At 31.3% G+C, this 13,537-nt stretch overlaps 1 protein-coding gene across 6 annotated transcripts in view; it reads left to right on the top strand.

Annotated features, from left to right (window-relative positions):
* The window catches only part of LOC111044010 (putative inorganic phosphate cotransporter), a 36,544-nt gene that overhangs the window by 7,061 nt on the left and 15,946 nt on the right, over window positions 1–13,537 (top strand). Inside the window, exons 1-2 of one of the 6 annotated variants that reach the window (XM_039428911.1) lie at window positions 9,201–9,246; window positions 10,167–10,366. In XM_039428911.1, the coding sequence (XP_039284845.1) occupies window positions 9,216–9,246; window positions 10,167–10,366 (231 nt within the window). In that variant the 5' untranslated portion in view covers window positions 9,201–9,215. Of the gene's footprint in view, window positions 1–9,200; window positions 9,247–9,399; window positions 9,608–10,166; window positions 10,367–10,705; window positions 11,303–13,537 lie in introns of those variants that run through there. The other 5 variants (XM_039428910.1, XM_022329060.2, XM_022329061.2 and 2 more) reach the window with 5 other exon arrangements.

The raw sequence follows: 13,537 nt of genomic DNA on the forward strand, positions 1-13,537 counted from the left end.
GGAATTATTCTGCATTTGGAAACATACAACAGCAAGTTACAGAATGGTTTAGTTAAATTAGGGTAGTTTTATAAATTTTCTATTCTCGACATAATTCGCCATCAACCAGGAATGTCATAGGTTGGAGAAATCAGATGCTTACAATCAAGAAAATTCTCAATTTTTTCAATTAGGCTCCCTCTATCAACTGTAATAATTTATTATGAGGATAGTGTCAGTCTCTTTTCACGAATTATCTCTTCAGATACCAGTTAAATCGTATTCTATATGAGTGTATATGGTACGTATATACTGTATATTAGCATTGTGTATTATGAAACAAATAACCTGGAGAAACGAAAATATCTATCTATGAAAAATCTGTGATCATCCATTGAATTATAGAGAATAGCTGAAGTCGACTGGTCCTTGCCATGAATGGGAAGAAAGTGTTTCATAACTGTACCTAATATCGAGTGACGTAGTCAATATTGTTTGTATACAATCCATGACTTCAGTAATGACGCATGGAGAGTTCTCCTCTCTAGAATGTCGTGAGTTTAAGTGAAATAATTGACTGGAGTTGAACAAACTGGTAATACCAGTGCTTTTATGATCGAATAAAATCATCCTCGTTACCTTGATGTTAAACTGTGAGAAAAATCGTTTATTTCCTCAATAGAGGAAAATTGGAAATGTAAACTAGCATCTTGAAAAAATGAATAGGAATGATCGGTATATTGTTATTGCTATAGCCTGCTACATTGTTGGATTATTGTCTGTTAAATCCAAATTTGACCATTACACTCTACGCTCTTTGTAGTCTCCAACCTTGAGTATAGAATTGTAGCATGACGAAGCTAGAATATCACTGAAACTAAAATGGTTCTTTTCATCATTGAACTTGAACTAAGCTTATGAGCTGAGTGTACAAAAATTTAAACTATTGATGAAGATCGTTTACAATTTTACATAATTTCCCATTTGAGTATTATGGGTATCCGCATATTACTTTGATACTGTACCTAATGTAGATTATTATTTATTCGATATTGATACAGTATATAATGGGAAAAGATTTAAACATTCCAAAAATAATGGAAGAGACTTGAAATGATGTTAAAAATCCACATTATTTAAATAAAAATTAACACTTTACAGGAACATGCTTTCGTGTGTGCTCACACATCATCAACTGTAACAACACTAAATAAAGTGGATTCTTAATAACATTTCAAGTCTCTTCAATTATGGATAAGTTTCACAACATCAATATTCACGCTACAAACTTAATTAATTCAAAAAAATAGCTTCTATCAGTTCCAATAAATTCAAATTCTTCAGCGAAATATTCAAAATCTCTCAGCGAAATCATCCAAATAAAAATATCACATTAACAGCAAACAGTACAATAAATACTATTTAAACACAACTATACGTGACTGAATAAGTGACTATTCATAACACACTAGGCATATACTCTATTTCAAAAAAGATTCTCCACTCAAAAATGTCTTACTATTTTTATCATCATGTGTATGAAATCAAGAGGTGAAAATAGGCCTACCTCAAAGTTATAGCCTAAATTATTATAATTAAAATTTTTATTTAATATTGTTCAGGTAATCCAGAGACATTATCAAGAATCCGGTACCGTACATGGTTTGCTTCCATAGGCCATACTCGCAGAAGGGAAAATCGGCTAAACCTCAAGGAAGGGTGTATTTTACACTAATGCCTGGTATTTTACCTAACAAGTCCTGAACCTATTCATAACCCCACCCAAAAGTGCAGTGGCAGATCAAGTCTCAAAGGAAAAATGATTGAGGTGCCGAGTCTCAGAAGGATACTAGAAATAGGTCTTCACCAATTGAGAGTACTGCCATTCCACATATTTTGTTTTCCCGGTTTTCAGTTCTCTGCCATGAATCACTTGTCTCCTGAATTTCTTGAATGCTTCCAAAAGCATTCTAGTCCCAACCTCCAAACTGACTTCTCAAGAACAAATTGAATAAAAAAATGAATGTGAAATTATGATTACTTGTAAATTTTAATCATTCGATGAGGTAACTTTTTGGCTTGATCGAGTAGAGGTCCAAAGACTTTGTGATTAATGGTGAAGTATGTAATGGTAGAAGACTTGACCATCGACTTACTAATCGAGAATGCCAGGAAGATAAAATCTGACCTGGGGCCTAGTCGCACAGACCTTGCTAAAAAGAAGAAATTTTTGCATTTTTCAAGTGTTATAGACTCCTCAACATCTCACTTGCCAATCACGTATTCAAGTTGCGAGTGATTGAGGTCATTTCTTGAATATTTAATAGTGCTAATTTCTCTTGAAGCTGTTCACAATACATAATGGCACGTTCCGGAACAAACTCTACAATATCCGGAACTGTGAAACGGAACTTGCGATAATGCAAGTTCTTGTACGCCAAAGTCCAGGAATGAATTATTTTAGGCCTACTGTAGTTTTGCAATCGAGAGTCATTTGCATTCACCAAAGCAAGCCACAGACGACCTTGAACTCTTACTCAATGTCAAGAATACTTCAACTACAGAAGAAGTTCTTACTGTTGTACTAGAATTAATTAATTAACTTATCTATTGAAACAGCATAGTGCATCTTCAGGCGCAATCAATAACACTCTAAATATGCCGCTACTCCAAACCAAAAACTGAAAACAATATTCCTAACTTTTGTAAATATAAATTAACTTTTGCTAAGAATTTGAATGAATGTCCTTTGTCTGTCTCCCTTTATCAAAATTCAAATGAAGTTGGGATGTGTGAATAGAAAGAAATATTGATTTAATACATAAAAAATGGTCACTTATCATTATTGCTGACGAATTGGCGTAATTAAAAATAATGTGTCCAGGCAGTTCAAATCCATAAATTGATCTCTTAATTTATGTTGAAAATATTATTTCGCTGGCCTTTGATCGATTTACCAGCTACAAAAAAAATCGTTCAAAATGTTGAATGTTCTGTATATATGATAATATTAATTCAATGACAATGGTTAATCTATTAATTATCTATTTATAGTGTTATGAAACCGACAAATTAATCTTTTTTCTTTTATACAGTGGTTTTTTGGATTTTTTTATAAAATCCAATGATTCTTTGCAACTGCTAAAGATACATTCTCTAATCTTATTATAGAACAAATTCAGAAGATACAGTATTGGTATAGGAATCGTATGGAGATATTTGAGATGTTGAGAGTCTTTCTCTAAAATAGCGTTATTGATTTTGATCTAAGTTGAATGTGGCAAGAATTATATTATCATACCGTGTACCGTCTTTCTATCAATTGCGAATCAAACATTCACCTGAATTGATTTTATAGTAGAAATTGAATAATTAGAAAGTCTTTGTATCAAACTGTGAATCATCCCTTTCCATCTTCATGAAAAGTTATCAATATTCTACAACTAATGTATGGAGGGTGAAGTCGCTATAAGGATAACATTTCTTTTTAATGTGGTAGTGGATTGAAAATGTTTTAGAAGTGTTCATAAATCTTCTTCATCAATGAAAGTAGCTTCAGGGTGGAGCTTTGATATCCTTTATTATAATTTAGACTGCTGAATTACGATATGATAAGGCTTCTATAGTGAGGTGATGTTGATTCATGATATAATGGCATACATAAACGAAATTTAGGTAGTGATAATAATATATTTATTTGGTAATCTTTATTACACATTCTAAGTTGATCCAATTGCAATTCGCAGACCGTGGGCATCTATTGGATCAAGGAATGTTATTGTAACTTGAGAAGAAAATAATATTATTCGAGTTGACAAAAAACGTTGTAATTGCGTCTCGATGCGATCATTGAAGCATTACTGATGGAGTTATACTTTTATTTGACTAAACTTGTTTGGATGAGAAAAAGCGCCTACACTAGGCCTATACATCACCGGCCACTTGTCTCATTACACTTGTGATCTCTGCTCGGTGTAAACTTCTCGGTCAAGGTCATATGACAGTGAGGAGACCTCGCCATTGGCAATGCGAAAAACTCAATGCCAAAACCTGTTCAAGGTCACGCAAATTCCGATCTTCTGCTTCTGATAATAAATTTTCGAACAAGCTTTTAGCTCAACCCATATGAAACTTTACAAAATTGAATTTGGAAGTACTTAATGATAAATTATTGATCACGGTTTCATTGTAGGCTACTCTCCCTATTGATCAGGATCCCTTGAATGAGGCCTACCCACCCCTTGTTCTCTAAGCATAGAGCATAAATTATTGTCTATATATTTCTTGAAGTTGATAAAGTATTTTAATAGGGCTACTTAAATGTTCAATTATAGAAAACCACTAATAATGTACAGTACACCTGTTATATTTTTTTAAAGCACGACCAGTTCCTAGCTGTACTTATGCCATTTTCATGTGCTCGTAACTAGTTGTGTTTTATAAACACAGGACTCTAGTGATTTTCTATAATTATATATTCTCTGCAAATTTCCAATCTTATTTTGGCTTCAAATGTAGTTTTTCATTTTTTATGTGTATGTTTTTTAAATATTTTTATTCGGCTTCTTATGTGATTAACAACTTTCAATTTGTATTTAATATTCAATTAAGATTCGATTACTGTATTTATGAAATAATAGTAGAAGATTTACGAGTAGATAAATTTGTATAAAATAGCATTATACAGTAGTACCTTTTTCTGAAATAAATATAAAAGACAGATTAAATACACAAATTTAAACTACACTCATCGATGTGTTTTAATCTATTATTTTAAAATAATTAAATATTTTTAAATAAAATAATATTATTTAATAATTATTATTGATTCCAAAAAAACGTTCATAATTCTATTTTATGAATTAAAATGAGTAGCACTGAATGCATACATTAAAAAAATATATAAATAAAGTATAGTTGTTGATCATAATATATAGTTTTCAACCACTAAAAATAATTTTTATAACCATTTTCCAGACATAGAATGTCAAATTCTTCGATGAATTTCAACTACATATCTTGAGAAAGTAGAGAGTATTTGAACTAATATTTCATGATTGAGTAGGCTTAAGTAAGTAGGTGGATTTCGATTTTGTAACTTCTTATTCGGTGAAATTTTTGAAACTGTATTTATTCACAGTGTAGTTTTATTTCAAGCATGGCACGGAAATACAATAACTCTAGAAAGCTATATGTAGGTTCCTTCTACAAATTGAATTGTAATTTGTCTATGGAATTCCAATCATTGTTCTCAGAGTCGGCACGCTTTTGACATGATCGCAGTGCTCTGAGCAGTCACACATCTTATCATTCATTCATCTCATCTCACGTGGTTCTCTTCTCCACAGGCCTCATCATAACTATAAAGTTATTGAACCCTATGTAGAAGAAATCAGACAACGTTTTTTTGGTTAGTCTGAAGTGGTTGGTACAATATGCCCTCTTTATTATTGGTCAAATAGATGGAAGTGATTTTCTTCCCGAGAGGTCATAATTTATCGTGGCTGGAGCGCAAGCTTCTCTTATTCCAGCCACGCAAAAAATATTGTACAAGATATTAATGTTTTGTATTTTTCTTGTTATTTTTAGCAATAGATCATTCATTATTACTTAATAAATAAAAGGAAATAATTCTAGACTACATTCCCGTTAGTATCATTCTGATAATAGGCGAAGGCTTTCATATTTTATTTTCTATTAACAATCCAGTAAAATTTACAGGATTGTTAAAATTCGTCTAATCGTAATAGTTTGTTGCACTCATTCATATTAAATATTATTTTTATAACCATTAACATAGTAGCCTATAATATTATGATAGTACAGCATTTTCCTCAACCAGTATTGGAGTTCATAACATTATGTTCAATAACATTATCTCTGTTTATTAAGTGCATTTATTATGTATCAATACAGTACGGTATCCTGCAGTGATAGTGGGAAGCACCTTATTGCATAATATTACGTTGGAAAGAAAGTCTGAAGGACTCATTGTTCATTGAACGTAGCTTTCCTTAATGGAGTTGAATAATTATTGATAAGTGCGATAGAAGTTATATTCTTTCACTAACATTGTGGAGCTAGTGTTTTCCAAAACGTGTTTGAAACAAATTAATAGAAAAGTTTATTTTTGCATCATTACGAATTTTATTTGTTGTCTATTCATTTGATCATCTCAACACAAAACAATGAGATAGTGTCATTCGAAATAACATTTTGGGAGTATTTTCATATTTCCATGAATGTAAAATGTGATTTTTTGAACGGTCAGGGATATGGATCAATCATATCAGTTCAGGAAAAAACAATAATGATTCTAACAAGAAAAAAATTATTCTAAGTAGGTTTATACAAGAACACATACTATTTAAGCTTTGTGTTCATAATAAAATTGAAAATCTGACATTCTTTAGAATGTAAACAAAGCATGATACTTACATATTGAACGAATGTCAGCTGATATGCTTCCAATAACATTTTTGAAGTATCAGCCGGTAGGCAAAAGAGATAATCAATAGGTAGGCAGGCCACGGAAAAGGTGGCAATGATTACTACTACCATAAATGGATAAAAATAGAAACAAATGTTATTATACTAAATAGAATTGTTTTTTTATTGATAATATATGAATCTGGAATTACATTTATAATACCTAATTATTTAACTACAAATTTAATTCATTATTTAATATTGAGATAACTTAATTTATATACATTTTTTTATTATAAGTTGAGTCGGAACAGGTAATAGCCTAATCCCTGCTTGAAAGAAGAAGAAGAAGAAGAAGAAGAAGAAGAAGAAGAAGAAGAAGAAGAAGAAGAAGAAGAAGAAGAAGAGAAGAAGAAGAAGAAGAAGAAGAAGAAGAAGAAGAAGAAGAAGAAGAAGAAGAAGAAGAAGAAGAAGAAGAAGAAGAAGAAGAAGAAGACATTCTCTAGAAATATAAAATGGGATTATTCGCAGCTAAAGAGATTCTCTGCTTTAGATATTATAGAGTCAATAAAATTCATGATAGTCTCTTGTATTCTTCAAGTAGGTCTATTTATATAATTAAAAGCTATTCGTCTTCAAACCATAGCTAAAAGTGAAGAGAATTTTTGCATTGAGAAGATTAATCTATCATTGTGCGAGGAAGTTTAGTTATCATTGTTCTATTATGGGCGCGGGCGGTACACGTGGTACGGTATAGTTTAAGTTGCACATGAAATTATATTGTACAGTTCATTGACCTTCATTAAATGTATTGAATATAGTAGCAACAGAATAACATGAATGTAAATGTATCATTTGAATTTTGAATATCACAATACGAGGATTGCCCTTGATTTCATTGAAAAATCACACACCCCATGGTTGAGCCGATACTAACATTATAATTACTTTAAAAAAATGAGAACAGTAAAATGTAAAGAAAATTTATATGATACAAAAATTCCAAGACAAACGCTAATTGTTTTGAATAAATAAAATACCTAGAACTCCATCTTAAAATTATTATTAAATAAGATCAAATCCGCATATTATTTATACTATATAGTATTATGCTCATTATAAAATTCTCACAGTATTAATAAAATGACTTAGATCAAATAATTGCATTAATTACGAACTAGCCTACTCCAATAGCATTTAAAGACTAGTTCTTGTATAATACTCAATTAAATAAATCAAATGGGACTACTTAAAAGCTTATTTAGCACACGTGTAAGTGATTTAATGTGAGTAGGCCTATTGTCTTTTAACAGCAATGAAAACGTAGGGGATTATTCTCTATCAATATATATGAATAATCATGAAACGGTAATTTATTGGAAGTCTCTTGCAATGGATTTCCTGGAAAGAAGTGCAATAATGTCAATTTTATGACTATGACTGTATGTTCGTTTTGAATAAATTAGGATTTCTGAATTGAATTTGAAGAAATTGTAATTTGAGATCAAAATACTGATAAAAATCTATGGAAAAGTTTTGAAAACTTGCTAATTCATTAAGTATGGCTGTTATATTGGGCATTCAACATGAAAGTTGAAACTGAATTTGAAATCAGAATATAATTTTTTTAATTCATGGAGTAGGTATTTAACTTGCTTTTTTTACTTCTCTTTGATTCATTTCCCATTTCCGTCAATAACATTCTGCATTAATTTTAGACGTAGACGTGGGACTACTATGTCTAATTATTATTCAAACAGGCAATCAACCATCCATGCTAACTAGGCCTGGGTCATCGTTTTGCAAGAACTTACATACAGAAGGCAGTAATTTACAGTGGAAATTCAAATTCAACCATACATAATTAATTTTGGAATCTCAATCATTCTGCAATTCTATTATTCTGTTCGAGAATTTGAATACTATTTTCAATCTACTCATACACTTCGACAATAATTGGGTACCGTACGGTACCTACAACCTACATGTAATTATCGGAACATATACGTAGAATGAAACGTTTTTTTCTCTTTTTTGAGATTGTAATATTTATTTATAATAGTATCGTACTGTTGGAGTGTTATGAAAAACTCAAAGCCAATTGATTGGATTTGAACAGGCAATTAATCTCTTAACTGAGGAATTTGTATTGCCACTCATTATAGAAATGACGACTACGCTCAACTCAAAAATAATCTGATTCACATCAATAGGTAATCTGAGTAGCGGCTTGTGACAATACAAATAGCAATATACTTATCATTCAAGTTTCAATGCGATCAGTGACGCACCTGGCTCTCAATTTAATCTAAAGGCATACTATTTTCTTCATAAAACTGATTAATACCTACGCTTCCGAATATTGCAAATTTAATCTGAAAGAGTACGGTATATAGCCTATGTAATTACTAAAATAAACAGTGACAAGTGGCAGATAACGATGTTCCGGACTCTTTTAAAAAATATGACCAATCTATCAAATAATGTCAAAGAGATTATTCCACTTGAGAATGAACAAGTTCAAGTTGATCAACTTGAAAATCTTGAGAATATATTTTTCCTCTAAACTCGTCAACAAAATAATCCTTAAATAATGGCAAACAAGTTCGAAATTAAGCGATACACTTCAATCATTGATAGATATTATATTATTATGAGATATTGGTCATTTTCAAGTCGATATTAGCTTTCTATTTGATGAGAAAATTTAAATGACAAGTTAATATTTGATTATTTTGAACAGTTTGTAATTTTGACTAGATATGGGCTACATAATTATCTCATCTCTTCGATTTTCAGATGAAAATATGGAGCAACATGCGACTGGTTATTGCTACGGTAGCTATTTATAAGATATAATCCCTTTCAAGGCATTTGAAAATTATTGATAGAATTGCATAATGCAATTTTTTGAATTGCTGACCTTTTTAACTGATAAGGATAGGCTAACTCTTTTTCTACAAATAGCCACTAATTAGAGACTTTCAAACAAAAAATGTTGCTCAAATGTATTTAATTCATCAGTTCAATACAATAAACTCTATTGTTTCATTGGAGAGATTACATGAGTTCAGTGGGTTTGGCCCAATAGGTCTGATTGATTATGAGGCTTGCTTTCTACTACTCTGTTGTCTCAATTAATAAAATTATTTATTTTGAAGTTGTAACTTATACCACAGAGGAAAGAAGCACTACTATGGTATGCTTATTCCGTGCTTATACGAACTATCAGAATTATACTTCATTTATATTTTAACACATGAAGAACTTTTGTCGATACAGTGGTAGATTTATTGATCTTATATTATATTCCAGCATCAGAAACTAAACTTGTATTTAATGTGATAATTATAATAATATCACATATATTGTAATAGTAGACTAGAGTTGAATTTCAAAAAAAAAAATGCTTTACGAAATATGTTTACAATTAAATACAGATTACAAAATGTTAACTTTAAAAAAAGAAGTATAATTTTTTAACATAATTCGGTAATAATATTATCATACTAATTCAGCGAAACCAGCAAAACCATAGTTTGAGTGCCGGTGACGAGTACCAAAACAGAAAACGATAATTTTACTTCCAATTTTATGATTATAACAAAATTGTAGCCTACTAATCTGTGGGAAAAAATATCTCACTATGATGAAATCAATCAATGATGGAGTTGTGAATCTTTGAATACGGGAGATGATTGATTATAATTTTGTGTGAGTACCTAATTGAATTGATATATTATTTTGGTTTGTTTCAGATAACTGTTGCATGAAGCAAAGATATGTGTTGGGCATAATGGGTTTCCTCGCCCTCGCCAATGGTTACATCCAAAGGTTTTGTCTGAGTTTGGCCATCACAGAGATGGTCAACGTTCATCATAAAGGCAAGATAGACCCAAACTCTTGTCCCTATGATAATGCAGAGACCAGTGCCAATTTCACCAAGAAATACCTTTCGGTGAGTAGCCTAGTAGTTACGGTACATGACAATATTCATAGGAAGAATCTCATATGCAAGTTTTTCCCAACAAAATGCCACATCTTGTGAGCAGAAAAAATGAAAATAATAACATGTTTTGGAAAAATTTTTAAGCTCCCAACGTTCTAAGAGTCAAGAAGAAATCAGCTTCAGATAGACGAATTCTTCAAATGTTTATATTTCCAACTTTATTCTATAATAATAATTTAGTTTTCCCTGTATAATCTCCATGAAGAAAGTTTATTTCAAAGTACATTATCAGAAGATTGCATTATCACTCAGATAAAAGTATACGGTAATTTTTTCTACAGTCCAAACGGTCACAACAGACCGATAACACTTTGGGCAGATGCTGCGCGGTCCGTTCTGAGAGCACAGTAGTGTACACGTGAATACGGTAGCTAAGTGTGTGAATGATAGAACACTCTACAAAGTGCCAAAAATAAGGTTCAGGCTGCTATGACGGGAAAATGTGGAAATAAGTTGAAGTGAAAATCGTCAGGAACCAGGATAAAAGTTACAACTTGAAGAAAGTGATAATAAGGAGAACGGGCATAAGTTATGTTTATATAGTGATGTGAAAGTGCTTGATGTTTTCGAGAATGGATCATTTTGCATCGAACTACTTGACCATGTACGATTATCTCTTCCATAAGTTATTGGATGCGGGCTAGTGAAACATTTCGGTAAAAATCTTTACTAACATCATAGCAGGGTGCTTCTTATTCAACTGAGTTTTAAAGAATCGAATATCGGTAGGCTATAATAAAAAATGAAATTTACTGGAACTTAATAATGCAGCTTTTAATTCAACGATGATGGAATGTATTCTCAATTAAATTATATTTTCTTAGCTCTTGAATAAAATAATCTGATTTTTAAACGGATCTACTCAACTCAAGACACCTACAGAAGGTAGGCTATTCGGCATGATTTTGACCTGAAAAATACTTTATAGTATAGCCTAATCTGAAGGTTTGGAACCCACCCACCTACAACTATAGTCACTTTTTAAAAATATTATTTAACCTTTATTGATTCAAAATATAGCTGTAGAGAAATTAATCAAGTGAAAGTTTCAGACTTAAATTTCCAGCATCTTCAACATAACAAAATGCAACCCCCATTTTTGTTCATTCAACAACGATAGGAAGCCTATACGAGTATACTGTGTACAAAACTTTCTCAAGTTCATGCTATTGTCAATGGCATGTCAGTATAAAAAATTATTAAATCAGTTATTATTTTGTTGATTTATGTGGCCTGGTACTATTTTAATGGAAATCTCATATTGAACTCCAGTGATGACTTCATCTTGATAATTCATATCTATTCACTTATTCGGGATAATTACATATGTAGTAAGGTATTGAAGTATGATTTATACTCACGGTACCTACTACCTAATATTAGGTTGTAGGTATCAATTTTGTAGCAATCACAGTTACTGACAATGAGCAACATACCATATTGGGCCCTAGTTCTACTTTTGGTGATTAATAGCCAAGAAGGCTTGATCGATTTGGCAAGAATTAATAAATTATTATTCAGGATTTCAGGGGTACTTTCGAGCAGGTTGTAGGTTGTATAGTTCATTAATTATTCAAACCTCAGGTTAATAGGCTGATTCAAATTGGTCAAATTTCGAAATAAATAAATTACCATAAAAGTCTAGATATCCTTGATCCCTTACATTTTTCTCCTATATTTGATCATCAAGCCGTTATTTTTTTAATCTCATATTTATTTTTTATTCAGTAATAGGCTACACGCAAATTTAAGAATTAATTCCTTAGAGGAACCCCATTTGACATTATATTCATCCTCATCCTTATATAACACATCAATCATTGAAATAGGGCTTATAGGCACAATGGCCTCAAATCAATATTCTATAGATTCCTGATGAGCATTCAGTATATGGTAGTCCTATAATAGTCTCTTCAGATCGACAATATTATAAGGTTTTAATGCAATTAAGCAATATCAACTTTCTTTTAGCTTTAACTAGTTTGAGCCAGACTATCTACTTTTGAATTTTTCTTCTGTCTTACATAATTTTTTCTCAATTTTGCCATGGGTAAGGCTTGGAAAAACTCAAAACCATGAAATTTATCAAGCTTATTAATAAGCTTGAATAACAGAAAAAAGTTTATTAAACTCTCTATTTGGAGCATTACTCATGATAAATTTAATTATTATTGTTTACTGAAACTTGATAATCTTGACAATACAGACCAATAATAATTAATTTGTTAATTTGATAAAATGTACGGTTTTTCATCAAATGTGTGAAGAGAAATTGCTCTATAAAGAACAAAGAATCAATCATGATAAATTGATTTCTCAATACTACTGAACTAACTGTAACGTTTAAAAATGACCATTTACCCATGTCAAGTTTCAATTGTGTTAACAATTTTCTTTATTCATGGAATTTGCTTTTGTAGTTTCTGCACCGTTAAGGAAACTTTTAGAATACCATCAACCATGTTATTTAGGAACAAGTTCTCTGTTCTTGGTATTAACTTGATCTACGATTGTGTCAAGGTTGGTCCTGGCGAAAAATTGATTTGAACTCACTATAAGCAGCTACTCGTTCTCCTCCTATATATTAGCAATCCTTTCATTTTCGCGAATACCAGTAGAGTGGACTTTCCTTATCAAACTGTTTTGATTACACCACACAGTAACATGACGTCATTAAGCCTCAATGTAGTTCTTCTGAACTACATTATACGTCGATTACTGATTCGCAATGCTCACAGGTCAATGTCCCTGTTTTCAGATTAATGAGCTTTAGTTTATATTACCTAGTCAAAGACTCCTTCGTATTTCGTCATTTTATTCGCATGTATGGTTATTCTACTCTGTTCTCTGTACAAACTGAATGAAGTATATATTTCTCGAAATGAAATAAATTTATTTAGGCCTCCGCAGGTGAGCTGGGCAGAACCCGGGTTTTATAGAACTCGCTCAAAATGACAAACATATTCTTTCAGCTATTCTATCAAAGCAGTGGAAAGTTAAAAGAAATGGTGCTAGGCCATGGCTTACTTTAGATAATATCTATAGTAGGCTGTGGCTAGGCGCATTGAATTGCATACAATTAATATTTCTGTATTAAAATTGCATGCAATAAATTAATAT

Source organism: Nilaparvata lugens, chromosome 5, assembly GCF_014356525.2.
Source record: "Nilaparvata lugens isolate BPH chromosome 5, ASM1435652v1, whole genome shotgun sequence".
Classification (NCBI taxonomy): Eukaryota; Metazoa; Arthropoda; class Insecta; order Hemiptera; family Delphacidae; genus Nilaparvata; species Nilaparvata lugens.